At 43.7% G+C, this 25338-nt stretch overlaps 4 protein-coding genes across 4 annotated transcripts in view; all 4 read left to right on the top strand.

The window, feature by feature from the left end:
* hoxc8a (homeobox C8a) overlaps nucleotides 1-25338 on the top strand; it is a 55832-nt gene that overhangs the window by 22201 nt on the left and 8293 nt on the right. The window lies entirely within an intron of this gene.
* LOC118110766 (homeobox protein Hox-C4a) lies at nucleotides 87-24519 on the top strand. Its single transcript, XM_035158817.2, has 3 exons — nucleotides 87-2200; nucleotides 17610-23000; nucleotides 23524-24519. Exons 2-3 carry the CDS (start codon nucleotides 22565-22567, stop codon nucleotides 23883-23885), a joined length of 798 nt encoding a protein of 265 aa, XP_035014708.1. The 5' UTR covers nucleotides 87-2200; nucleotides 17610-22564; the 3' UTR covers nucleotides 23886-24519.
* hoxc6a (homeobox C6a) lies at nucleotides 7214-9880 on the top strand. The gene is made up of 2 exons (XM_035158819.2): nucleotides 7214-8310; nucleotides 8758-9880. The coding sequence occupies exons 1-2, from the start codon at nucleotides 7914-7916 to the stop codon at nucleotides 9063-9065; spliced, it is 705 nt and encodes a 234-aa protein (XP_035014710.1). The 5' UTR covers nucleotides 7214-7913; the 3' UTR covers nucleotides 9066-9880.
* Nucleotides 10307-13733, top strand: hoxc5a (homeobox C5a). The gene is made up of 2 exons (XM_035158812.1): nucleotides 10307-11269; nucleotides 12539-13733. The coding sequence occupies exons 1-2, from the start codon at nucleotides 10795-10797 to the stop codon at nucleotides 12745-12747; spliced, it is 684 nt and encodes a 227-aa protein (XP_035014703.1). The 5' UTR covers nucleotides 10307-10794; the 3' UTR covers nucleotides 12748-13733.

Raw genomic sequence — 25338 nt, 5'->3', positions numbered from 1 at the left:
TGCATAGTGGGATTTGGAAATTTCAGACTTATTTTAATGCATTTTTTTAAAAAAGACAGATGGAAAAGAAAAGGAGCTGAAGCTGTTTGTTCATTTAATATTTTTTATTTACATTCAACCCCAGTAAAACTAACCTGTGGAGAAAAACATGAGCAACAACTGAGAACAACATTTCTTGTGTTTGATTGGTAAAATTCAACGAGTTGCATCTAAAGTACAGTGTTACAGAATTTACATTGTGCAAAGTCTTTTTTTCACTCCGAAATTCATCTTTAATATCAGACATGAATAGTGCAAAATCAAAACAACAGAAGCAAATGGAGTTTTGCAGATGCTCACTTCAGTGTCGTTCCCCTCTCTCTCTTTTTTATTTTGCTTTATTTTCCCCCTGAATTCTTCAAAGCGCATCATCCTCATCCAGGCTCTTTATTCCTCTGTTTGCGTGCGTGTCTTCTTTAGAAGATTTCCGGATGTGTGTCCCCCCCAAGTCGCAGCAATTCTGTGCCACGAATTTCGGGGGCCCTTTGTGTGTGTGTGCGCGTTTGTGTACTTTTACCATAGGGTTGACATTGCCAATAAAGTTTAGTGGACCCGCTGTAAACTTTATTGGCGGTGTAAAGGATGGGTCCACATCTTTTTTGTCTGTGTGTGTGTAGCCGAGGCTCAGTGTGGAGATCACGGCCTGCAAGGACACGATGCACCGCTCATCCAAGTACGTAACACAGATACATTCTGATTATTTATTTCATTCGTTGCATAATTCCTTTTTTCATATAAAAGAAAAGCTAGAGGTCTTTGCTCTGAGTCATCAAACCTGCGCGTTGGGCTCAAATGAAAGGATTTCTCCTCTATTGTTCATCTGGAATTCTCGTATTTTCCATGTATTTCGATGCTGTAATTCTGCAGATGGCGAAATAATCATCTCGTAAACCCAGAGGTTGCCTCGTGTTGTCCATATATGTCACATGTACATTTCATGTCCATATTTTCCTGAGGCAAATATATAGTTTCTGTACTCTGCATGTGCGCAAAACCTGTTGAAAGTCAGAACCAGATTTACAGTGTGGCAGTAATGTTATTTCCTCCTTGTCATGAGGTCTGATAGTTGATGTGCTGCGGTTGTTCTCCGTAGGCTCCATCTCCACCTTACCTGCTTTTCCAGTTTGAAAAAAATATATATGATGGGTTGTAGCCAAGAGTAAAATTTTGCATAATTTTGACTTTGTTTCCATCATGGAACCTGGAGTGTAGACGATGCTGGATGTGTGGTGCAGTGACATGTGACAACTGCCATGTTATCCATCCTGTGGGCCAGCCAGGGACACACAGGCCCTCATTTGGAAGTATAGTTTAGCCTGATCCAAGTTTAATAAGACCTCTCTGTCTCCACGTCTCTCTCCCGCTCTCCCCTCCCTCTCCTTCCTACTCACACACTTTTATTTCCCATTTCCCTTTGGCTCGGGCACCTACATGTTGGCAAACAGCCTGTCCACCGAAGGTGGGGAGGACTGTCATATCTCTCTGACGCGCGTCTAATTTTTGGCATATGGGGGAATCTTCCGACATTTCCATATCGTGTGGCCATTTTTACTTTTGTCACATTGTGGGGAAAAAAGGAAAAGGAGAAAGATGGGTGCAAACATTCCTGGTTGTTAAAGGGAGAAATTTACAGCTGAGTAATAAAAGTTTACGACTGAATCCTTCCTGCGATTGGCTGCGGCGAGCCACGTGGCGCACGCTCTATGAACATGAACTTTATGCTGTTGTCTATTCTCTAGTCCTTCCCTTGTATCAGCAGCAGACCAAGCTGGGGCGTAGAAACCTCTTTTTTCTCCTTTAATCGAATATAAAAACGCGGCACTGTCTCTCTGGCTCTAGTCCGAGTGATATTCATCCGATTTCCGACTTCCTGACAGAGGGGATCTTCGGGACAGCCGCCGCTTCTACCATCCGCCGCCTGCGTCTATCCCCCCCGGAGGCAATAAAGCCACGGCTGGGAAGGGGGGGAAAGGAGCGATCGAGCCTGCTGGAGAAGAAAAAAGACTTTCCCCGGTAAACAGACACCCTGCCTCCATAGGCTCCTCATCGCCGCGACGTGAGGACAGACAGCAGCGCACGGGAGATGTGCGCTGTATTGATATTCCCCCCTGCTCGCCATCGTGACCCCTCAGCTGCAAACTACACGGACATGCCCGCTGAGGTAAGATCACACATTCGTCTACGGCTCTTTCTCAACGTGTTGTTCGTGTGTTTGGCAATCGGCCGCATGTTTCTGGCTTGGATATGATGCGTGATGCAGAGGAGTGCGTGTGTGAGATCATGAGAAGGCGGAGGCGTCTTTTTTTTTTTCTTCCTCCCTGTGTAGCTGTGACCTGACCTGTAGCCTGGGAGGCTGCTGGTGCGCACAGCCACTGTCACTGCGCCTCTGTGGCTTCATGGAGCCAATAACCCACCACCCCTGCGTGTCTATATGCTCTTCTACCTCAGGCCACAGTAGCTGGGCATTGTACAGATGCTGTGCCAGCTAGTTATAATGAATTGCTCACTGATAGTAAACTTCCTCATCACTCATAGGCCCTTCTGACCAAGGCAGTGACAAATGACGTCCCGGGCTGACTGATCTGCTCTAATTAGCCCATTTCTTGTCCCCATGCTTGTTGTCACTTGTTACATCCAGAGTGTGCCAAGAAGCTCAATAACATCTATATGCAGCTGCACGCGCGCGCACATATGTCTCGTGCACGCCTACACACACAGACAATTCAATATGTGGTATTATATTCGCACTCAGCTCTGTGCAGTGCCCCCTAGCGACCGGCAGCGCCCCATGTGGAAGTGGGTGGGTGTTGAGGCTTGTTGTTTATGGCTGCTGGTTTTTCGGCGGCGGTTCACTGCGGATGTCAGCTGACCCGGCTCATCCACCGCGGCCAGCAGGGAGGGTTCCTGCGTGTCTGATTTGTTGTTTGTCACTTTTGGAGAAGGGAAAAGATTTGTCGTTGTGCAACATTGTTGTTGTGTTTTTTTTTTCATTCGATAGCCTCTAATGAGATGCAGTGAGATAATGGCTGTGTGACATAATCACTGAGGACGGTGTGAGGAGTTAGCATGTGGTTTTTTTTAGACCATGAGAGCAACCAGATGATCAAGTTGTGATGAAACCATTTCATTCATTCACAAAAAGAATCTTGCTCAGTGCGTGTGTGTGTGTGTGTGTGTGTACTTGTATATCTCTGAGCATACAACCTACAGAGTGAGGACATTTTGGGAACGTGAGGATATTTTGGCCGGTCCTAACTTTCTGACCCACTTTGAATCAGCTGTTTGAGGGTTGAGACTGGGATTTAGGGTTAGGGTGAGGCATTTAGTTTTGATGGTAAGGTAAGGGACCAGTGAATGGATTATGCCAATAAATGTCATTACTAAGATAGATACACAGACGCCTGTGTGTGCGTGTGTGTGTGTGTGTGTGTGTGTGTGTGTGTGTGTGTGTGTGTGTGTGTGTGTGTGTGTGTGTGTGTGTGTGTGTATGAGTGAGACACGGTATTAAGAATTGAGGCCTGCATTGCATCACATAACAAAGGCGTGTGTATATTGCAACGTGATCTTAAAGTGTGTGTGTGTGTGTGTGTGTATGTGTTGACGCTGTAACGCTGCCTCCGTGTTATATTATGTTATGTTCGGGGTTTTTTGTGTTTCTGATGCATCTCAGCAGTGTTGTAATATTGTGTGTGCAGATATAGACCCAGTTTGTGTTTTCATGGCGGTGGAGTTGTGTTTTTTCTGCAGCAGCTCAGCGGCCCTGTGTCTCGATTCTTGTCACAATGATTGTCACAGCCTCGTTCTGAAAAGATTTAAAAGTCTGATAACCTACTGTTACACACATTGTTTGCTTTTCCCTCGCGAGACATTGTTGCTGCAATGGATCGTGTCCGCTGATGCCCAACATATATATCTGCCTGCAGAGAGAGGGAGGGAAAGGAAGAGAGAGAGCCCATTAGATGCACGCCATTTGGGTCGTTAGTTAAATTTGGTTTAAAACAAGAGTTGAAAAGCACAGTCTATTGTTTTGCCCCACAGTGTTTTTAAAAGCAGAGATGGGCTCACATAAAACTCCATGAAGTCATGAATCTGTCCGCATCACCACATTCAGAACCTCACTTACTAATCCCGACAGCACAAAAAAATTTTGCCCACTAATGGTCATAATTTATGATGTGTGGATCAACATGCGCTCATTGGGCAACAGCTTCCTGAGTGCTTAACGAGCATAAAGTCGAACACTTCCGGACATTAATTGGGCCGGCCAGCGATGGTAAAGTGCTTATAGAGGGCTTTACATTGTTAGTATGTGAATTACTCCTTATTAGTAAGGTTTAGAGGCGGGGGAGAGAAAGCATGAGGGGCTGAGCAGACTCGGGCTCCCCTCGCTGTGTTTTTAATCTTGGCTGATAATGTCGAAATCTTACACGTCCCGTATCACTAATGCTGAGGGATGTTGTGGTGGTGGATGTGTAGCCTGTGCCTGCGTAAAGAGAAAAGGTTCATGGGAGAGGCTGGGCCCTTTTTGTGCTGCAGGGCTGCCAGACTTGGGCCTCGTGCAGGGGAACTGAATGTAAATGTGTGTGGCAGCGTGAGCTATAATAATAATGATGATAATAATAACGATAGTAATAATAACAATAATAATAACAACAACAATAATGATCACAATAAGCCACGCGTAACGTAATTTTTCTGAAGGCTGCATTGCGCATTCGCAAATTAATGTATATTTAATGCAGATTATTAATATAACGGGTTAATACCTAATAACAGGCTATTGTCAATAATTTATATTTTCCTCTCAGACCGTCTGGTCTCGTTCTCTGTTTGGAGGATCGTGGTGGAGACGTGGACCAAACGGCTCCACTGCCTCCTGCGTCAAAAGCCACGCATGTGATTTGCCTCACGGGCCGCAATAAAGCAGTAAAACACGAGGGGAAGAATGACCTTTCTAATTCTGCACCCTGGCACAACCTCCGCTGCATTCCAGTCCCCTCCAGTCCACACATTGGCTTTACTGTTCAGCCTTTATTTACAACCTGGACTTTATGGAGCGGCGTGTTTTTTTGTGGGGTTGGGGGAAGCCTGTGAATGACAATTAGCCTGAAGGGATTCTGTGTTTAGAAACCCCAAATTATGTTTTAGATGATATTACCAGGGAAAAACGCGTTGAACGTAAGTGTGTATTAATTTTAGAATTTCTATTATAATCTGTTTATGGTGACCAGGCGATGACCACAGAAATTGTTACTGACATTTACAAATTGTCTCTGACATTGTGAGCATGACAAATTAATAAAGTTAGACTCACCACCAGACATCAGATTTAAATGATCCCAGTTTGTGCTTTATTTATATGGTTTGATTTTAAATAGCAGACGTTCATGTTGCAGTTAAACTCACGTTTTCCCTTTTAAAACATGTGAGTGCTGAGTGTGTCCCCTCTCTGCGTGGTAAATAAATTAATCTAATTAGTTGTAACTATATTATAATTAATCCGTCATCGACTATTTCCTAACTTAATATCAGAGTGAAGAGGCTAAATGGAATAATCCCAGGACAGCAGCAGACGGACGGTGCAGCCTCCAACTTTTGGGCTTTTATTTGCCCCAAATTTGCGCGTCGCGGATGTCACATATGGCCACGAATAAGCTGAAGGGAAACTTTTATTGCACCGGCGACTTCCTTCTCTTTGTTCTTGTCTGTTTTATGGGCTATTCAGGATCCCAAACAGCAGACCAAACACTGCTGCACGTTTAGGCTGCGAGTATTCACCCCATTGAAGAAATCAATGAGGTGGACCAATAGGCTGCTGGAGCCACAACGACTGCGTTTGAAGCAGACATTTTCAATAACTGCATCGATTATCCCATTGGCGTCCATTATGGCCTGTTTCGAAAAAGCCAGGACAAAGTTAATTTTGTAGTTGTAAATTAACGTGTGCACATTGCTGCGCATGTAGATGGAAAGCGTCAGAATTTCTGTAAAATAAAAATGCCAATTGGGTAAAAATGCACTCTCCTGAATTGTGCAAAAATTAATATAATTACGTAGATTAAGGTAATTGAGATTGAGGGGCGCGAGTCTTCTATAATAATATTTATGTGGATTTTTTTACGCATTTTACTCGGCCCATTTCACCCACACGCTGCCTAAAATTTGCTAAAAAGAAAAATTCTTAGGTAATTTCCAACCCCGTCATTTGCTGCCGAGATAATGATCGGTTCCTGCTCCCTCTGTGTGTGTCAGAGGAATGTCAAAGTATGACCAGAACAGGGGGAAAAAAGGACTCGAACATCTGCATAAGCATTTGAAGACGTCACTTTTTTTTTCACTGTAATTCAACTCTTAGTTTCTGCGCGTAAAAATATCAAGTATTGTTATGATTTAAAGAGACTGTACCTGAGCTCACAGTAAACAGCGGCCACAGTTGACTTGACCTGTGGAGGATTTTGCCTGACGTGTGGCTGGACAGTCGCATAACTCACTGGATTTTTTTTTTCTCCAAGAGAGTGGCAGAAAAATGATCTTCTCGGGCGCACTGCCTTTAGTCGATACATATTGTGTACACGATTTTCCACATGCTGTGCAGTGCTCTCACATCTGAGCTTGGGGGAAGGTTTTTGCTGCCTGTGTGTTGCAGGGCTCTGCAGCAGAGATAGTTGTTGGTGAGCTGGGGAGCGTCACTTGTTTTATTGCCCTCACGGAACAGAGACCATAAACGCATTCTTAACCACCTACACTCCTCCCCAACCCCCCACCCCGGGGTTCACTGCAAAAGCAATGGAAATTGCTCACATGCCAGATAATTCATACACAATGGAAACATTAACAGTTGTGTTGGAAAACTCGTCGATAGGGGCTGAGGTAAATAACAAATGCCAATATTAATTTTTAGTCCCCTAATGCATGCAAAGGGGCTGCATGAGCGTCCTGTGTGGGATGAGGACATGTGAATGGTGTAGGTCTCTGCAGTGGTGTTGTGAAATTAAAAGTGAGTGAGGGTTTTTTTTTTTGGAGCACACACACTCACACACACACACTATTTCTCACACACACACACACACCCACACACTCTCTCTCTCTCTCTCTCTCACACACACACACACACACACACTCACACTCCCTCTCTCTCTCTCTCTCTCTCTCTCTTCTCTCTCTCTCTCACACACACACACACACACACACACACACACACACACACACACACACACACACACACACACACACACACACACACACGCACACTAAATAAAACAACTCGGATTTTGTGTATACCTCACTAAAATGAGTTAAACCCAATCAACCCTGTACGACACATTTGCACATGAGTGGATGTGTATTTATCCGCCTTCCTCTGACTGATCACTGCACTGGATGACATTGGCCACACTCACACGCATCGCACTTCCTGCTTAAAAACACGCACACATCTCTCAAACTTCGTCTGCAGCTATTTCTCAAACGGCCAAGCTGCACCGTGCGCCTCTCCAAAAAATCTGCGCCGTGTTTATCGGCATTTAGCAGCATGTTCAAGCTCTGAGCTAAAAGCTACAGTTTCTGCTCAACTCCTGCCTCTCAATTGGCGGAGAACGGTCAGCTGACATTGTCATATTGTCTCTCACCGAGCCAAGCCTCGGCTATAACACTCGGGTTTGTGCGTCTTAACCGGAGATTGGAAATTAATAATATTGAATCCTCAAAGTAGCCCACGTCCAGTCGGGGAGGCGGAAAGTCGAAGAAAAAGAAGGGGACCTTGGAGAAAGGTGTGGTTGTTTGACAGAGCCGGGAAGGAGATTTACTGAGGAGGATTGAAAAAAAGAGACCGATAAAGAAGTGGGGAGAGTTGGAGAGAGGGTTACAAGCAAGGTATGAATTCTTATTTCGCAAACCCGTCGCTCTCCTGCCATCTATCCGGTGGTCAAGATGTTTTGCCTAACGTACCCCTGAACTCCACCACCTATGACACAGTCAGACATTTTTCTTCGTACGGCGCCGCTGTGACCCAGAATCGGATATATACACCTTTCTACTCCCCTCAAGACAACGTGGTGTTTGGCTCTGGCAGGGCACAGTATGAGTATGGATCAAACGTGTTTCTTCAAGACAAGGACGTGCTGCCCAGCTGCAGACAAACAAACATGGGACTCAACACACAAAGCCACATTGCTCAAGAGTACAGTTTGGATCAGGGGAGAGCAGGATCGCAGGACCAGAAAACCAACATCCCGATCTACCCGTGGATGCAGCGAATGAACTCACACGGCGGTGAGTTTTACTACGACAAATAAATTAAGCGAATGGGCCAGTTTTACGATATGTCTTACCAAGAGAGTAAGTTACTTTTTATGACCCCATAAAACATTACTGTATTCCCCCGACTTGTAGATGGGCCTTTACATGTGCAAACAAACAGCTTTCATTTTAAGAATGATATAGTAGCCATAATCAGCAGCGAGAGGCAGAGAGGAGACACCAGGATGCTTTGGTTATTTTAGATAATAAAGCAAAGATGCCCTTTGAGGCAGGGATTTGTTTTACAGCTACAAATGTGTTTGTTTTTCTTTTTTGGGATTTGGATTAAACTTGTGAACCCCAACAGTGAGACAAAACTTGTGTTTAACTTTTAACAGACAGAAGCATGTTTATTTTATTTTTTTTAAATGCCAACATAGGATGGGAGAGATATGTGACTTTACTTTGTATCCCAAACAGGAGTGGGCTACGGGACGGACAGACGCCGAGGACGTCAGATTTACTCGCGTTACCAAACACTCGAGCTGGAGAAGGAGTTTCATTTCAACCGCTACCTGACCAGGCGCAGACGCATCGAAATCGCCAATGCGCTTTGTCTAACGGAGCGGCAGATCAAAATCTGGTTCCAGAACCGACGCATGAAGTGGAAGAAAGAGAGCAACCTGACCTCCACGGTTACTGGTAGTGAACAGACAGCAGCCTCTCAGGAGGAGGAAAGCAGTCCCGCAATTGAAGAAGCGAAGGATGAGGACAAGAAGAAAGAATAGTTTTTAAAGGAATTGAGAAGAGGAGGAAAGGAGACCACCTGATGACCATTAAAACCCAACATAACTACCTAAAAAATAGACTTGAGAGCGGCGTCACTGCATGATGGCTACCCCGCAGCTCTCCCACTTATATCTCATGTTGACCACAGGAGTGTTGAGCCTTATGAAGTCAAGTCATTTCAGCCACACGTTGGCCCCTGTGTCACTTGGAGCGCTACGTTTTTGTGTGTGATTGCAATGTCACACTTGTATTGTGAAAATAAAAAGAAGTATTAATTTCTATGTTATGTCCCCTCACGTCATTAAAAAAAAATGTGTATTTATCCCCCACACCCCATCCACCCCTGTGAACTCTTTGATCGCCTCACATAATACAGTGTTGGTCCAGACTTAGTATTGTACATGCACATTCCACGGAATCAAAGGAGAGGACCGGGCGGACACTTCCATCTGATCACAGTGTAATATAGTACTTGAATCGTGCGCAGAAAAAAAGTGTTCTGCGTATAACCTGAAAGTTGCACGCATAATCCAAAAAAATCCACAAACACACACAGCTGAGATGCCTGTATATAATCCAAGTACTCGTATATAATGTCAATCCTGTGAGGACCTATGTGCATTTAGCCGCTTTGATAGACGCAGCATAACATACAATTGCGCTTAGCCCCCCTTTTATTTTGATCATTTGACTCGATAGGATTTCCTTGTGAGATAGATTTGTACACTAGTGATTCTTCACTTCTGTTTGGGAGTTACGAATTCATGTCTTTGTCATAATTGTGTATCATGGAATAAAACATTTGTAAAACTTTCATGCTTGTGTTGTGATTTTTGGACGCACCCCGCACAATACCTAGCATGTGCCGGATGCGTAAATTACGCACCAAACTCAGTTGGTGTTTGGGGAGGTTTGAAAGTACATTTTAATCGTATCATGAGGCAAATTGGGGACAAATGGGAGGATGAAGTGATTTATAAGCAACTAATAAGCTCTTCCATATTTAATATTGGACTTTATGATTGGCATTAGAGGGGCAGGGGAATGAGCAATTGTGCAATATCCACTACGACATTCCCGTAGCTGTATTACTATAACATAACTTCCCGCGACATCCACGTTTCGAGCTCATGCGTAAACATATTTAAACGAAGGGAGCATTTAAACCGGTATTTTTTATTATTATAACAATTATGGCTATTAATACTATAACAAGTATTATTATAATTATTAGCCATGTTTATTATGTGGGGCTGACGGTGGACTCGGGGCGTGTTGGGGGGGCAGAGAGCTCTGACCGGTTCTGACCGTCCTGCCCCATACCAGACACCAGATGACGCTCTTGTCTTACTGTCCTGCCCTTTTTTGCGCTAAAGATCCCTGCCTGGTCCTCAACAACCAACAGCTCAAAGTTTACCGGACACGTTTCTCCTATTCATCAATATCCCCATTGAGTATCAAAGCCAATTTATGACTGGCCAACATGTGCACGTGATCCCATACAAATACACCATATTTGGGCAGCGCACGTCGGATCAAGAATAAAAAAAGATACCAAAGCCTACTCCACCTATAAATCCTGGATTATTTTTTTAGAGAAGACAGCTCTGATTTTCCAAAAGCGGCTACAAAGAAAAGCAATGATCAACAAAAACAAGGAAATAACCGCAACCTCCATCCCGCAGCCCTCTCTAGTTTAAGAAAAAAACTATCGCTGGTGGGTTTAACATGAGCTCGTATGTTGACAGCTCCAATTTCAGGCAAACAAGCGAGACAACTTCTCCAAACAGTATGTTTAGTTACGATCTATCTGGGCACAGGTCCAGCCACTATGAGGATGTTAATGTGAACGGGATATTCACTTGTCCCGTCCCCACGACCTCTGTGGAGCGGGAGGAGATGAAAACTAGCCTGCGTGGCAATGCGGATACTCCTCTCCCGTCAGGACCACAGATAACCATGATCTCCGGTAGCTCGGCTGTGGACGCGAGCGGGCTCGGCTACGGCGGCGCGCTGCTGGGGCGCGGGGCGGACAGGGACCCGGAGAGGAGCGCAAAGTCCGGCGGCAACAAGAGCCAGGAGGGCGAAAGAAACGCGGAGAGTGCGCAATCGGCGAAACGACACGCAAACGCGGGCCAGCGTCAGGACGCTGAGCCGCGGCCGCAGATCTATCCATGGATGACAAAACTGCACATGAGCCACGGTAAAGTTTGCCTATTTTCTGAAGTGCGACTAAGATGCTTGCTCTTATTCACTCTTTACGCTGCAACACTTCTTTTCGCCCGCTCTACTTTCCCTCTTGAGTTTTATAGGCCAAACGCAGGAAATAATAAAAACTCGCGGTCATAAATTTTATGACAAAGGCATCCATTGCTCGTAAACCTGCTCTGTTACGGTGAAGAGGTGATCTGCGGCGTGATTTATGGACGTATAATTGGATAAGAGAACAAATCTGTGATGTGAAATAATATTACGAATTCAGCCTCCGTGTATTAGTGTTTCTTTTGCCTTGCTTTGTTTATGGTCTTGGTTTAACTGCATGTTTTACATTGTCACACTCTCAGTCTGTGTGTGTGTGTGTGTGTGAGTGTGTGTGTGTGTGTGTGTGTGTGTGTGTGTGTGTGTGTGTGTGTGTGTGTGTGTGACAGAGAGAAGCTTTAGCCTTAAATTGAACCCTGGGAAACACCAATGCCCTGACCCAATCATGAACTTTTCACCTCTATAAGACGTGAATAGGGCTGCTCCTGCTCCTTAAACCGCTGCCTGACTTTTTAGGCTGCAGATGGAGAGGAGCTACTTGTGTTTTGTGTTTCTCCACATACTAAAAAAATCCAGACGCACACACACACACACACACAGCAGGAATATACAAAAAAATATATATTTAAAGTCCAGCAGCACAGGCCTGTTGCTTTACTTAGCACGCCTGTGCACGAGCACGTCTATAAATAGGAGAAAGAAATATATCTGGGGAGCATCAGTTTCCATTTTCTAATCCCACTTCTTTTCATTTTACACATCTGTTTTCCCTCCCACGATATTAGACTGTAGAGAGCAGCAGTATTAGGCCGAGACCAGTGTTTACAGGGAGGCCAACACGCCATCACTCATTTCATTTTACATATTGAAATTAGTTTTTTTTAATGTTTTAATGTGAAATGGTGTCAAGGCCCCCTCCTTTAAAGTGAGAGCATTTATTGGATCTAGTTAACCATCCTTATCAGCCTGACATAAATGTTTATTACACGGATCCACAGTAAGTAATATCAGGTTGAATTAGGTTATGTAAAGATATTTGATCTTTTAAATGAGGGTGGAGGAGGACATAAATTCACATTTTTCTGCTTGTAATGCTTATTTTTATGGATATTCAAGGCTTTTTTTGGAGTAATAATATTATTATCATCCTGTTATTATATTTATTCACCACTACAATGCTACTGAAAGCTAACTTATTTTACTACCACTTCAGAATCGGAGGGTAAGCGGTCCAGGACCAGTTACACCCGCTACCAGACTCTGGAGCTGGAGAAAGAGTTTCACTTCAACCGGTACCTGAGCCGCCGCAGGCGCATAGAGATCGCCCACACCCTGTGTCTAAACGAGAGGCAGATCAAAATCTGGTTCCAGAACAGGCGAATGAAGTGGAAGAAGGACTCAAAGATCAAAGTGAAGGAGTAGAAGTGGCCCCGGTGAACATGGGGGTGCACGCAGCACGTTTTCAGCCCCACACTGCACAGTGCTGGAGCGCCGCCTGACCTCCGGATGAACTGCTAGGAGCAATGACATCATGACACCGCTCTGTGTGCTTTATCACCAATTATGTGTCACTCGCTGCAGTTTGGGACCTAATGTATTGAATATCGCTCACTTTGATCAATCGGTTTACATTTCTAAATTAATTTGCAGCCCATGCGATGATAACCTCACTTGACTGCACGATGGGGACAAGAGGTTGAGGGGAGCAGGGCCCTGCACGCTGCGAGGCTGCTGGTCTGCGGTGCACTGAGAGGCTGCACCATACTAATACTAATACTAATCCGTGTTTTCAATGTGGACCAGAGTTTGGTGGAGGCTGCAGTGACAGCATGCAACATTTCCAGCTGTGTATCATCATAAACACTTTGAGGGGAGCGGGATCAAATGAAGGCAAAAAAATATTCCCGAGTGCTTTTAATGAGCTGTCCTGTGAGCAAGAGTCAAATGGTTTCCCACCAGTAAAACCTACTTTTCCACTTTCCTCCCCTCCCCTTATCTTTTTAAATGGACTCTCTAACATGTTGCAGTGCCGAGTTAGGATGTTGTTGGACGTGTGGTGTCTGTTAGTGAGTGGATTTTCACTTCCATCCATGTTGTCCTTGTCAAATCCCTGTGAATCTAAATCATGATGTATAATGCGGCGACTGTGTGTGAAAATATTGTGATGTGCAATGAAGTCATTTGTCTTCTCCTTTGTGAACTGGAGGTTTAACACGAGGGCTGTGGAGTAACTTTCATTTTCTGTTCATTGTAACCAATAAACTCTCATCATTAAAAGTCCGAATATTGTCAATATGCACATTTCTATTCTCCTGATTTTATACTTTAATGGTAGAATTACGCACATTAAGTGTATTTAAATATTGTTTTGTTATGAAATCCACTGAAATAAACTACTTAGAAATTGAGAGACTATTTCCTTTTGTGTCCTCCTCCTGCTCACGCGCTCTCTCTCTCTCCAGTCTGACTCGGAATCCGCACAATTTCATTGACTGACAAACGCGCTCGGAAGTTTAAGGCCCCTCATAAAACTTTATTGCCCCTTTTTCCAGCACTCCACCACAGCCAGACACCGCTTCCTGTTTAGTCAGGGAAGGAAGACACACACAGACACACACAGCCTGTGATAACACGCGCCCACAAGACAACATGGATGCAAAACCTCGGCTTCCTGTGGCCGCAGAGCTGCGCGCCATCATTGTCGCGGCCATATGGCCACTTTATGATGTCGCCCTGCTCTTTAATCCTGGCATCATCACACTGTAGTTAAAAACAACACCGTCTGCTCCTATTTGAGGATATAAAATCACGCCAGTAGCTGCCTGTGATCAGCAGCAGCTTTAAATCCAGTGTGACGCAGTGTCGCCCAAGGTTATGAGCTCATTTCTCCCCAGCGCTACTCAAAGAAAAATAAAAATCAACTCACCTCTCAAACTAACAGCTTCCTATTCAACTTCCTTGACTGGTTTGAGAAACCGGTGGACGCAGCGTCCACTTTCCCATGTGCTCTGTTGGGGCCTAAACCTAAACGTGGACAATGCATTCAATCCCCTTTTACTATGTCTTTCTTTTAGGGTATTTTAAAGTTTACAAGGTTACATATGCCAATTGCCCCAAGCAGGGCCTGTGAATGGTGCACGGGGATCACGTGGTGTCATTTAAGTGGGTTTTATGGCCTGGAAGAGCTGACAAACCTTCGATATATACACATCATATATAATCTTAACTGTCCGGAATCGCAGCTGCCGGCTTCCCCTTCTCTGAGGAGGAAAGGGCTGTGTGGCAGTGAGGATGCAGTACCTTTCTCCGGACTGTGTAGTCGGTGTGGTGCGAGCGACTGAGAGCTGCTGCAGTAAGTTGCCTTTAACTTTGCCTACAGGCCTGAGACTGTGCTTTTATTTCCCCGTGTTATAATAATAGTGTTTGCGTTGTATCAGTGTGACTTTGAATGCATGGGTGTAAACGCATTAAGTGCTAATTTAATGTGTAATTGGTAGTAAATGTTTTTTTGTATCCAATCATGGAGCATTTCTGTTTTTCATAATAGCAAGGATTTAATAATGAGGTATTTTTTACAAGACGTGTACTGTTGCATATTAAGTGCATTGGAAACAGGAATAGTAAATTATTTTTTTTTGTCAAGAGGGTTATTCTTTTACGCAGCATGGTCCATCGTGTTTGTGCCACATTTTAATCCCGAGAAATAAAACCAAACGCTAGGTTTTTCAATGTCTCGCTGAAGATTTTCAATTCAGTGTCATTCAACAGTTTGCTGCGCGTCATGTCAGCGAGAGAAGAGGCAAATATTTGAAAGAAAGGAGACGTGAGGAAAAATTTAAAAAGCAAAAGAAGGTCGGCCAGAGTGATCAAAAAATCATCTGGCGTCCAGCTTCATGCACCCCACCTTCTCTCTCTCTCTGTGTCTCGTCAACACACACATACTGTCTCTTTAACACATTAAATGTAAAAACAAGTTTTAAATAAATGCATCCTCAGTAAAGTCTTATAGTTTGGTAAAGTGGAAAATGCATCTGAGACAAAGTATTGAAGATAAAAACGGGATTAAAAGGTTGTGAGATAGGTTAAATATTTTGTGCGTCATTAAAATGAATCTAAAATACAAACGCTGCTGATAACGAGCTTCATCTCGTTGCTTCACCTCGACACGAGGTTAGTTTTTGTTTTCATCAGTCCCTGTTCTTTTTGAGGTCATGTCTGAACTATTGGCACAAGTCTGACTCAAAGATACTATCCAATATATATCTGGCATCGTCCTAATCCAAATATATCTCACTGCATTGCTGCTGGAAATAATACAAAATGTACAAAAATGTCTTCTAAATATTTTCTGTAATTCGTTTGCTTGTTTATTTTTATTTTCGTGCAAGAAATAGCCCTCATGCTCATTTTTGTACTTGTTGTCTCACAGTGCAGGAACATATATATTTTTTTATATTTATCAGTTTAGAGGCAGATGATGAGACAATTTTGATCGTCACATCATTTTATTGCCCACATGTTGTAAAAAGCACTTTATAAATAACATTCTCTCCTTGGTCAGCGTGTGCAGCTGCAAGTTGGTCTGATATTTTATATTTGGGTGAGAGTTTAGCTCAGCTGACAGAACAAGGTGCAGCGTTGATGCACGGCTCTGCTGCAGCATCTGATCTTAATGCAGGAATTAAATGACAGAAATGGAAACGCTTTTGTTTCAACTCTTGTCTAAACGACTGTCCAGGCTTCAGCGTTGGTGCACAAATGAAGTGAGGTCAGTGCCACTAACTGCATTAGTGTCTGGTTTACTGTTCGATGCCACTCACTGTCTGGTGGAGTTTTTTGTCAGGATTACAGTTCTGTTTTCAGGTGTGCAGGGTGATCAATTATACACCTCCGATAGGGGGCACTGTGTAACACGCTCCTGTGTGGGTTAAACACTGTTGGGGGGCAATGTTTCCAAGCCATAGCATCGATTATTGCTCCTTTCTTCTCGATATTTTATTTCAATTTGCCATATTCTCATTGATGTTATTACTAATATTAATTGTGTTGGCAGGTGGAGAGAAATTGTAATAACGTATCAAGAAAATAAAACAACCCGAAATTCTAGAAAGTAGTTTAACTCCCCCCAAAAAAAAGACATTTAAAGTATTTTCTGTTTAGCCATAAATTAGACACAGATTTGATGTGTTATCTGACATCTTCACAGATGTTGCAGAACTTTTATAATGAATTATTGAATTATCTGATAGATTTTACATCCTCGTGGTTTTTCAGTCACTGCATCTTTTGGAGAACGTTTGAATCAGATATCTCGTTGAATCTAATCTGGATAAGTAAATGAAAAAGATGCAAGATTCCAGCTCAAATCAATCTAGTGTGGCTCCAGTGAAAAGGGAAAAGGGAAACTGTCTAAACATCCGTTTTCTCCGCCACGTCCTGAGCTCGTGTATCTCTTTCTGTGACCTGTGGATCTGACACTGTCATCATTCAAAACGCAGAGGTCATTTCCGGGTGAGCGCAGACTTCCCTTTGTCTGAGTCCAAATAAGACCCACAAAGTGCCATTCCATCGTTTTGCACACCTCTGACAATTTATTTACAATGTGAACACAAAGTCGTGATTTTTTTTAATTGACTGATCGCCGTAATTCAAGTCCAGGGATTTCTATTCCTGGAACATTTCAGCCCGAGGAAAAACCAAAACGCTTGTAGATTTAGTTTGACTGTCTGAAAATGACCCGTCCTCCATCCCTGTCCTCGGTCTCATGTCCTGCAGGAGTCCGCACATGTCCGAGCTTTTCTGGGACATTTGTGTCCCTTCGATCAGGAGACCAACAGAGATCAGGGTCAGACTGAAGCGTCATTAAGATTAAATAATAACTCAACACATCAAAACTGTGTTAGAATCAGAGAGAATAAACCTTTAATAATTTGAATAGTGTAATACACAGGTTATATATGCCTCTTCTCTTATTATTTATATCCTGGTTTGCTCATATTTTCAGTTTATTTATTTATATCACTTTTATTATCTAAATTTTTTTCTTTTAAATGTCTTTTTACACGACTTGACTTAACAGGTACACACTAAATTAATCTAATGGATAATTTATCGGTTATATATTTGTTTCAAACGTAAAAAACTATTTAGCAAATTCTAGAATTTCCTTTTTTTCCCCTCCTTAATTTAAATTTCTACTAAAAGTCGTTTTCTAAATTAAAAAGAAGATAATATTTCGGCCATTCCAGACCTAATTTTTCGTTTCTTCTTTTTGTTTGTTCCAGACACTTCATCGGGTCAAAGCGAGTCGCACCGTGGATGTGTCAGTAAGTGTTTATCCGTCGCCCCTCGCCTGTCCACCTGGCTCCGGCCAGAGGATGTGACACTACACGGTGGAGCTTTTCATGTGGCTGGAGGCAAACATCTGGCTCCACTGACTCGCGCTCTTAACGAATTTGTTTGAAGGTTTCTGGTGTTTGTGCCATGGCTGCGCATTGACAACAACAATGTTTAACACGTTTTGATGTCAAATTTTCCAAAAAACCTTCAAGTCAAGCACTGATTACTGTCTCTCTGCGGTTGGGTGTAGTTAACAGTTAGAAAAGTTGGGTTTAACAGTGCACCACGACTCTAATGAGCCACAATAATGATCTGCAAACCAACCAATGGTTTCTGTGGGACCTCCAGTATCTACAACCACCTCTGCTCCCCTGGCTGCTGCTGCTTTTGCAGGGCATTCAGGTCTAACTAGTCTCCAGTCTGTCTGCACTTCATTAAAACTTTTTATTTTAACTGGACCATCCTGCCTAACGTTATTGCACCTGGGGAGAGTAAACGTGTAAAAGGCTATTAGGTTAAGGGTTTGATTAAAAGCGCATCGCAGCCATTTTCATCAGGGAGAGGGGGGGGGTATTGCTGCACTGTCAAGGTGCTGCTGGTCCGCCAAATTAAAAACAGCCATGCATGGACAGAGCAGCCGCCTCCACATAGTTTTGCGCAGATTTATTTTGTTTACATATGTACATGTGTGAACACGCTTGTACACGCTGTTATTTTGCTGGGGGAAAAAGAGGGGGGGTGGGGTGGGGGGCGAGAAAAGCTCACCGATTTCTCAAATGAACAAATGAAACATCAAATTAGTCCGCCTCAGGGCCTCATTTTTTGTACTTCTGCATTATAACTAGTTATTGAACTAGGTGCAAGATCGGAAAGCCATTTGTGGGGAGAAAGAATTCATTGCTGTCTCTCCATCAATAATCCGTGGCAGTGAACTATTGGAGCCAGTCAAACGCGAGGGGTGAAACGCGGGTCAGGCTGTCTAACTAATATTAAAATGCGCCCGCCAGAGCGCGTGGGGCGAGTGGGGAGTATGTGCTGTGCTCCTGCGCACATGGCTGGGTGCACGACGAGCAGCGTGCATGTAGATGAGCCCACAGTCTGGTAAGATGAGCATGAATCTGGTTTTGTTTAGTACTCTCTCCTCGTTAGTTCACTGCTCCTCGTCTTTGGGACGCTTTGTTCTTCAATTTTTAAAAAATCTATCAAGCTGATCCACGGAGTGCACGCGGAGAAATATGTAGATTGAGATGTATTTTGACAGAGGCTTGAAGTCCCCCCCCCCCCGTGCGCTTCCACTGTAATCAATTCCATTGATTCACAATCTGAGCATGTTTGCTGTTTTTAATAACCCCGGAACAGGTCACATGTCTGATATTGCATTTGTCATCCGAGGCCTTTCTCATTAGCTTCCAGAGTGGCAGGAAGAAAGGTTACTGAGCGGTCAGTATGGTAATGGTGAGCAGAAGAAATGGCTGGGAACAATAGAAACTTATTTTTCATCCGTGCTGTCACGCCGTCCCTTTGTATCCGCCGTGTTTGCGAGCGAATATTCATAGAGGAGCCACCTCAAAGGCAGAGGTTGAATGTGGAGAAAAGAGCCTCTTGTCCTCTGCACACGACGTGCGTGTGTGTGTGTGTGTGTGTGTGTGTGTGTGTGTGTGTGTGTGTGTGTGTGTGTGTGTGTGTGTGTGTGTGTGTGATGCATTCGTGTGTAGCCTTTACGCACGGATATTTTTTATATTTCAGGGATGTTATTTCAAATGTTGTAAGTATCGTGTCAATTGCAGAATTGATTTGTGGGACTCCGAGTCCTCCTGACTCACAGCATCCGCTCGGGCGCACGTTTACTCAAGTATCCATTGCAGCCTTAATATCTGTTGTGACTAGACTCGATTGCATGCTACTCCAGTTACACACACGACGACGTGCTTGCACGGATCTTTGCCTGAGAGACTCCACCTCCTTCTGCAGTTTGCATCCTAACAACATTAGTTGTCTATATGTACCCTGTAGAACCGAATTTGTGTGAAGTACAAACAATCGCAAATACGTCTCTACAGGAATACATGGGCAACTGAAATACCACGCCGGCCTCTGGATTGCTGTCGCTCCTGCTCCTCTCTGCACGTCTCTCATGACTTTTCCTGCTGCTGCACATATACGAGCATCACACACAGACACAATATGCAATGCACTCGCGATGTCACAAACTGTATTCACCCTCCAGACGAGCATGCACTGAGTCGTACCGGCCACAGAGAGAAAACCCATCTGTGCAGTCTGCGGCTTCTACTGTGTCAGACCCTGTAAAACACGTTAGGAACCGGGGTCGTTTAAAAGTGACTGATTTACGGCTTTTATTGCTCTATAAAACGCCTCTAACATCCTCGCTGGAGGTAATAGAAATGTCCTCCGCATTCTCTACCAACACGACAGAAATATGCCATTTGACCTGGATTTTTGTGAACCAAGTTATGCAATTGTTGCAACTTTAACATACAATGTGCTGCTGCTTGTCATTTTTTTAATTCTTATTATTTATACATGCTTACAGATTTGGATATTTCCCTCAGCTGAAGGCTTTATCTGAAGACAGTTTCTAAAAAATGCAGTTTTTCTTAATGTGTCTGGGAGGCTGCTGAGCTGTTGGGAGTTAACCTCTTTCTGTCTCTTTGACCAAAGTTGACTCTGAGATAAGAACGAGGAGCCTACAGCAGCATGACAAGTTTATACAACCAGGCCGTATCACTTTACAGTACAACAGCATACCTCCTCTAATGGGGGCTGCTGTTTAGCAGAGCCTCAGCCTGGATTAGCATGAAGCATGTGGAGGCTGCATTTCCAAATGGCAGTTGGGCTGACATATTGCAGTTTGTATCGATGTATTTGGGAATAAGATTGACTGAAACGTATTCACAGGATAGTGTTAACATGGTTGCATTTGTTTCTCTGCCTGTATATGTTGGATTCTTTGAGAGGCTTGCTCTCAACAGTTGGATTGTAGCTGCCCCGCTCTCATCTGCTGGTCACAGGGAAGCGATTGTCCACACACAGACAAAGTTAATTTACTTATTCTTCATGTGGTTTTATTTAGGTTGTAACTAAGCTACCAAACATGCCTCACAAGTATAAAGACAAGGACTTTGTGAGGAGATCGACAGAAAACAGCCGGGAGCAGAGCTTTTACCAGCAAAACCCCCTGATTGTGTTAATAATATGTTTCCATTTAATAATCGTAGTTTCTATCCAGCATGGTATTTCTGCAGGCCGGCCCTGCATGCAGGAGGATTGCTCAATTACTGGGTTGTGAGTGTGCTGCTGCTCTAATGCAACTCTCTGGTCTGTGAACCTAGCTTCATTGTGCACAGTACTACTGCAGATAAGTGAGCAGATCATACTGTTCTGCTGCTCTCTGGTATGTCCCACCATGATGGTGCCGGTTGTCAGATCAGTGACACCCCAGTGGTGCTGTTCTGTGTTAGCGGCCGTTTGATGTCACACTGGGAGCTCTGAGTTAGTCTGGCCTGTTGGCTGCTCCCCTTTTGGTTCAGTCTGTGACATCAGTTGTAGAGGTTCCCACCCTGTGTTGTTTCTGTGACATTTCTCTGCTCGTCCTCCTCCACTGTTTGGATGGTGAAATCACAACACGCGAGATACTGAATTGTACACATACACTTTTTTATTGTGTCATAGCTGTACATTTTAGAATTAGACGTTATTAATACAGGTTATTTTGCATTCAGGGTTTTTCACTTAATGCACTTTTTCACCATCACCACCATGACTTTTCTTTATTGTTAACATCTTATTCTGCTCAGTCTCTGGTACAGCACCTCACACCTTTGGCTCCAGCCACCTTTGGAATAAGCGGGACAGTAAAAAATATATAACATGGAGCTATGGTTAAAAGTTAGTGAACATGATTGTCTACAAATCAGCAAACCATATATTTTGGTGTTTTTTTTTTAATTTGCTGCTGAGATATTCAAAGCAGCTTTAAAAATAATTTCATTAAGAACCTTTGGCTGAATCCCTCCTTCTTTTGGCAGTTGGTATCAATGAAAACACAAAGGCCCAGTTGTTGAAAGAATAAACTGGAACAACCAGACAGATCAATTGAGACTTTAATTCAGGCGGTCTGACTCTTCCTGTCTCCAACATTATAAATGATTGGGGCCTATTTTCAGAAATCCACCACACCTCCAGTGCCTCTCTTGACATTTACAGTCACAGTAAACCTCCACTATTTGTGCAGGAATGGTTTTAATAGGAACAGCAACTCACAGAAGTGATGCAGCTCTAATTCTTAAGTGCATTAATGGACCATAATGTGTTTCAGAGCTGAAGTGCTGCTGGTTAAAGACTGAGCCCTCATTAATTAGCAGATAACCTTTATTTGAGGTGTGCAGCCTAACAAAATGATTGGTTTGCTATTGTCGTACCTTATCCTTGGCGAATCACCTATTGTCCCTTTGAATAATTGAGAGCAGCGGATCTTGCCTGTTTTATTTTTTCCTTGGTCAGCAACTAGCTACTAGTTTTGTCCCCAAGATCAATTGCTTTGGTAAAACAACCAGGGGAGAGAGAGCCAGGGAGGGAATGAGAGAGGAGAGAGAGAGAGAGAGAGAGAGAGAGAGAGGAGAGAGAGAGAGAGAGAGAGAGAGAGAGAGAGAGAGAGAGAGAGAGAGAGAGAGAGAGAGAGAGAGGTTTGTGCCCTCAATGGCGACTGTAGGTATGCTAAATACCTCTGGTTCCTTATCCGGGAACTACCTCTTCATCTGCTATTGGGCCATAGAGTCACGTGGTAAAAGTAACTTTACAGGGCTGCTCGCAAGTAGGAGGGCTTTATGGAGCAGAAAAACGACAAAGCTAGAAAAATTATTTTCCACTCCAGAAATTAATGATCATGAGCTCGTATTTGATGGAGTCTAACTACATTGATCCGAAATTTCCTCCATGCGAGGAATATTCGCAAAACAACTACATCCCCGAGCATAGTCCAGAATATTACAGCCGCGCAAGGGACCCTGGCTTCCAGCATCACCACCAGGAGTTATATCCTCCGCGGGCGAGCTACCAAGAGCGCCAGTTTAACTGTGCAAGCATCCCCGAACCCGACACGCCACGGGGACACGGAATACCCCACTCTGCGCACCTGCTGACAGGGAAAGGGCAGCCTGCTTCATGTGATACCCCACAGTTGTCCATGTCCCCCGCCACCCCACCGGCCGCCACCTCCGCCTGCAACCAAGCCACCCCGGAGCATCCAAACAGCACAGCCTCCTCCAAGCAGCCCGTGGTGTACCCGTGGATGAAGAAAATTCACGTCAACACCGGTAGGCAACTTGTGTGTTTATGTTCCCTGCTCCCCTCTCGCTCCTCTCTCCCTTTCCCTCCCTTTATCAGTCCCTCTGACTCCCATCTCGTTGCCAGCCCCTGTTCCGATAGCAGGGAAGCCTTTGAAATGGCACAATTGAGGCGGATTTACGACTCGGCATTGGTAATTACACCCACCATAAATTTTATAGCCGAGGTATACTCAGGGCAGCCGTATCACCATGTGGCTTCTGCTGTTATGTATTGCGCGATGGAGAGAAGGGGGAGAAACGAATAAGGAAAAAAAAAAAATTGAGCTTTGTAATCTTGCATTAATAATTTAGCTCATAGTTGGATGTGAGTGTCCTCTCATTACGCACAGATTTCTTAACTTCCCTTTGAAATTTCTCAAACAGCCAAACATTCACATCCAATAAATCTTTCCAGCCATATCTCAGTTGAGGCCATTCTTGTTTACCCCTCCTTTTTTCCTCCCTTCTCCGTCTCCCTTTCTCTCCACTTCTCCCCTTTTTTTCCCCTCAGCGAACCCTGGTTACAATGGGACGGAGTCCAAGCGGTCTCGGACAGCATACACCCGGCAGCAAGTCTTAGAATTGGAGAAGGAATTCCACTATAACCGATATTTAACTCGGCGGAGGCGCATCGAGATCGCCCACACCCTGGTTCTCTCCGAGCGACAGATAAAAATCTGGTTTCAAAACCGCAGGATGAAATGGAAAAAGGATCACAGGCTGCCCAACACCAAAGTGAGATCCTCCACCTCCTCCTCCGGGTCCAACACAGGCTCAGCAGCCGGCGCTGTAGCCGCTGCCTCGGCCACTAACACTGGGGCCCCCGACGAACTCTCCGGAGCACAGCATGGCGAGGATATTACCAGGTTATAAAACCACAGACCACCGAGTGTGGCTAGAAGAAGAACTGGTTATTTATAGAACAATTATATATTTTGTTTTCGTAGCTATCTTGTGCGGTTTCCTTTAAGTCCAAAGTTATATAAAATGCATGTTATATAGCATGGATTACTGCGAATACCGATGGATTATTTTTACGTGATACAGGGTTTAATTTATTTGAAGCTGAATTAAAATGATGTTTTTTATTGAAAAAAAAATGTTTTGAATGAAGGAAAAAAACAAGGTAGAAAAATTTACACTTTATCGAAATGTTATTGTGGGCCGTTCTTTTGCCCTGCTGCCCAAGGTGAAATGCACAATCTATTTATTTCAAGCAACACTGGAAGGAAATCAATATAATAATAGTTATTTTTGGTATATAAAAAAAAGGCTGGAAACACACCATTGATCTTGAACTTGTATGTTTAGGAGAATAACAGTGTGTGAATTACCTCGTGTATTTCAGAGATAGGAACCTGATTTGCAATTTTTAGTTTTGTGGTGTTGATGTTGTGTTTATTAGACCGTTATCAAGCAGATTATTGTGAAATGCAATAAACGGAGTTTTAGTGTTTCTTGTGCTAATCATATTGGTCAATAAAACAGTGAGTGTCTACTAGTTTTACATACGTTTGGTGGAACTTCATTTTTGAGGCAGGGTGAGCTCTGGAAGCATTTTGTTTTGGGCTGTTTGGATCAGTCTCTTTAAAAGTGAACAGACTTACTGGAACATTTTCACGAGGGCAACGAGAATCTCTGTGTTTTTCAAACTGTGTTTTTATCAAACCTGCATCTGGAATTTTTCTTTTTTTGCCTCTTTCAATTTGCAATGTGTACAAACATTGTGTGTGCGTGTGTGTGTGTGTGTGTGTTTGTGTGTGTATGTGTGTGTGTGTTAGTGTGTGTCTGTGTTAGTGTGTGTGTGTGTGTTAGTGTGTGTGTGTGTGTGTGTGTTAAAGCCTCACTAATAATGGACTGGAGTTCTTTCTAAAAAGAAAAACAAACTCTGAAAAATGAAATAGTTTGCGCTGTGCATTATGTGCAACCTCATCAGTCTGAAGGGCATTCAATTACCGCTAAAGACGAGCCACTGAGGCCCTTCACTCCACACTGCCTCAGCTCTGCCACAGCCACGAGGGGAGAAGCTCCTGAGCACACAAATAAAAGAAAGCTGCATGCGAATAATCTAGACGACCTTTACAAATCTGTTAGAGATTAAAGATTGTTATGAGCATATTCTTATCCATTTTGTAACCTATGTAATTGCACTGGCTTTTTTTCTGTAATCCAGTGCGCCATACGTGCCACTGTGATTTCAAATGTAAAGGGAAAAAAAGATAGAAATTAAACAATATCAAAATAAAATCGTAAATTGCAGATATAGACTTCAACATGATGGTCTTCGTTGAAAATGCCAGTGAGGGTGGGGAGGGAGTCAAGTATG

This window comes from Hippoglossus stenolepis, chromosome 6 (assembly GCF_022539355.2).
Source record: "Hippoglossus stenolepis isolate QCI-W04-F060 chromosome 6, HSTE1.2, whole genome shotgun sequence".
NCBI classification, from domain to species: domain Eukaryota; kingdom Metazoa; phylum Chordata; class Actinopteri; order Pleuronectiformes; family Pleuronectidae; genus Hippoglossus; species Hippoglossus stenolepis.
The sequence above is the reverse complement of the archived record's forward strand: the minus strand, read 5'-3'. Positions and strand labels throughout refer to the sequence as shown.

Excerpts from the sequence above, each read along its gene's own strand:
- hoxc6a (XM_035158819.2), top strand. The coding sequence starts at position 7,914 with ATGAATTCTTATTTCGCAAACCCGTCGCTCTCCTGCCATCTATCCGGT. Across the intron at positions 8,311-8,757 it reads GCGAATGAACTCACACGGCG|GAGTGGGCTACGGGACGGAC; the intron begins GTGAGTTTTACT and ends TATCCCAAACAG.
- hoxc5a (XM_035158812.1), top strand. The coding sequence starts at position 10,795 with ATGAGCTCGTATGTTGACAGCTCCAATTTCAGGCAAACAAGCGAGACA. Across the intron at positions 11,270-12,538 it reads AAAACTGCACATGAGCCACG|AATCGGAGGGTAAGCGGTCC; the intron begins GTAAAGTTTGCC and ends CTACCACTTCAG.
- LOC118110766 (XM_035158817.2), top strand. The coding sequence starts at position 22,565 with ATGATCATGAGCTCGTATTTGATGGAGTCTAACTACATTGATCCGAAA. Across the intron at positions 23,001-23,523 it reads GAAAATTCACGTCAACACCG|CGAACCCTGGTTACAATGGG; the intron begins GTAGGCAACTTG and ends TTTTCCCCTCAG.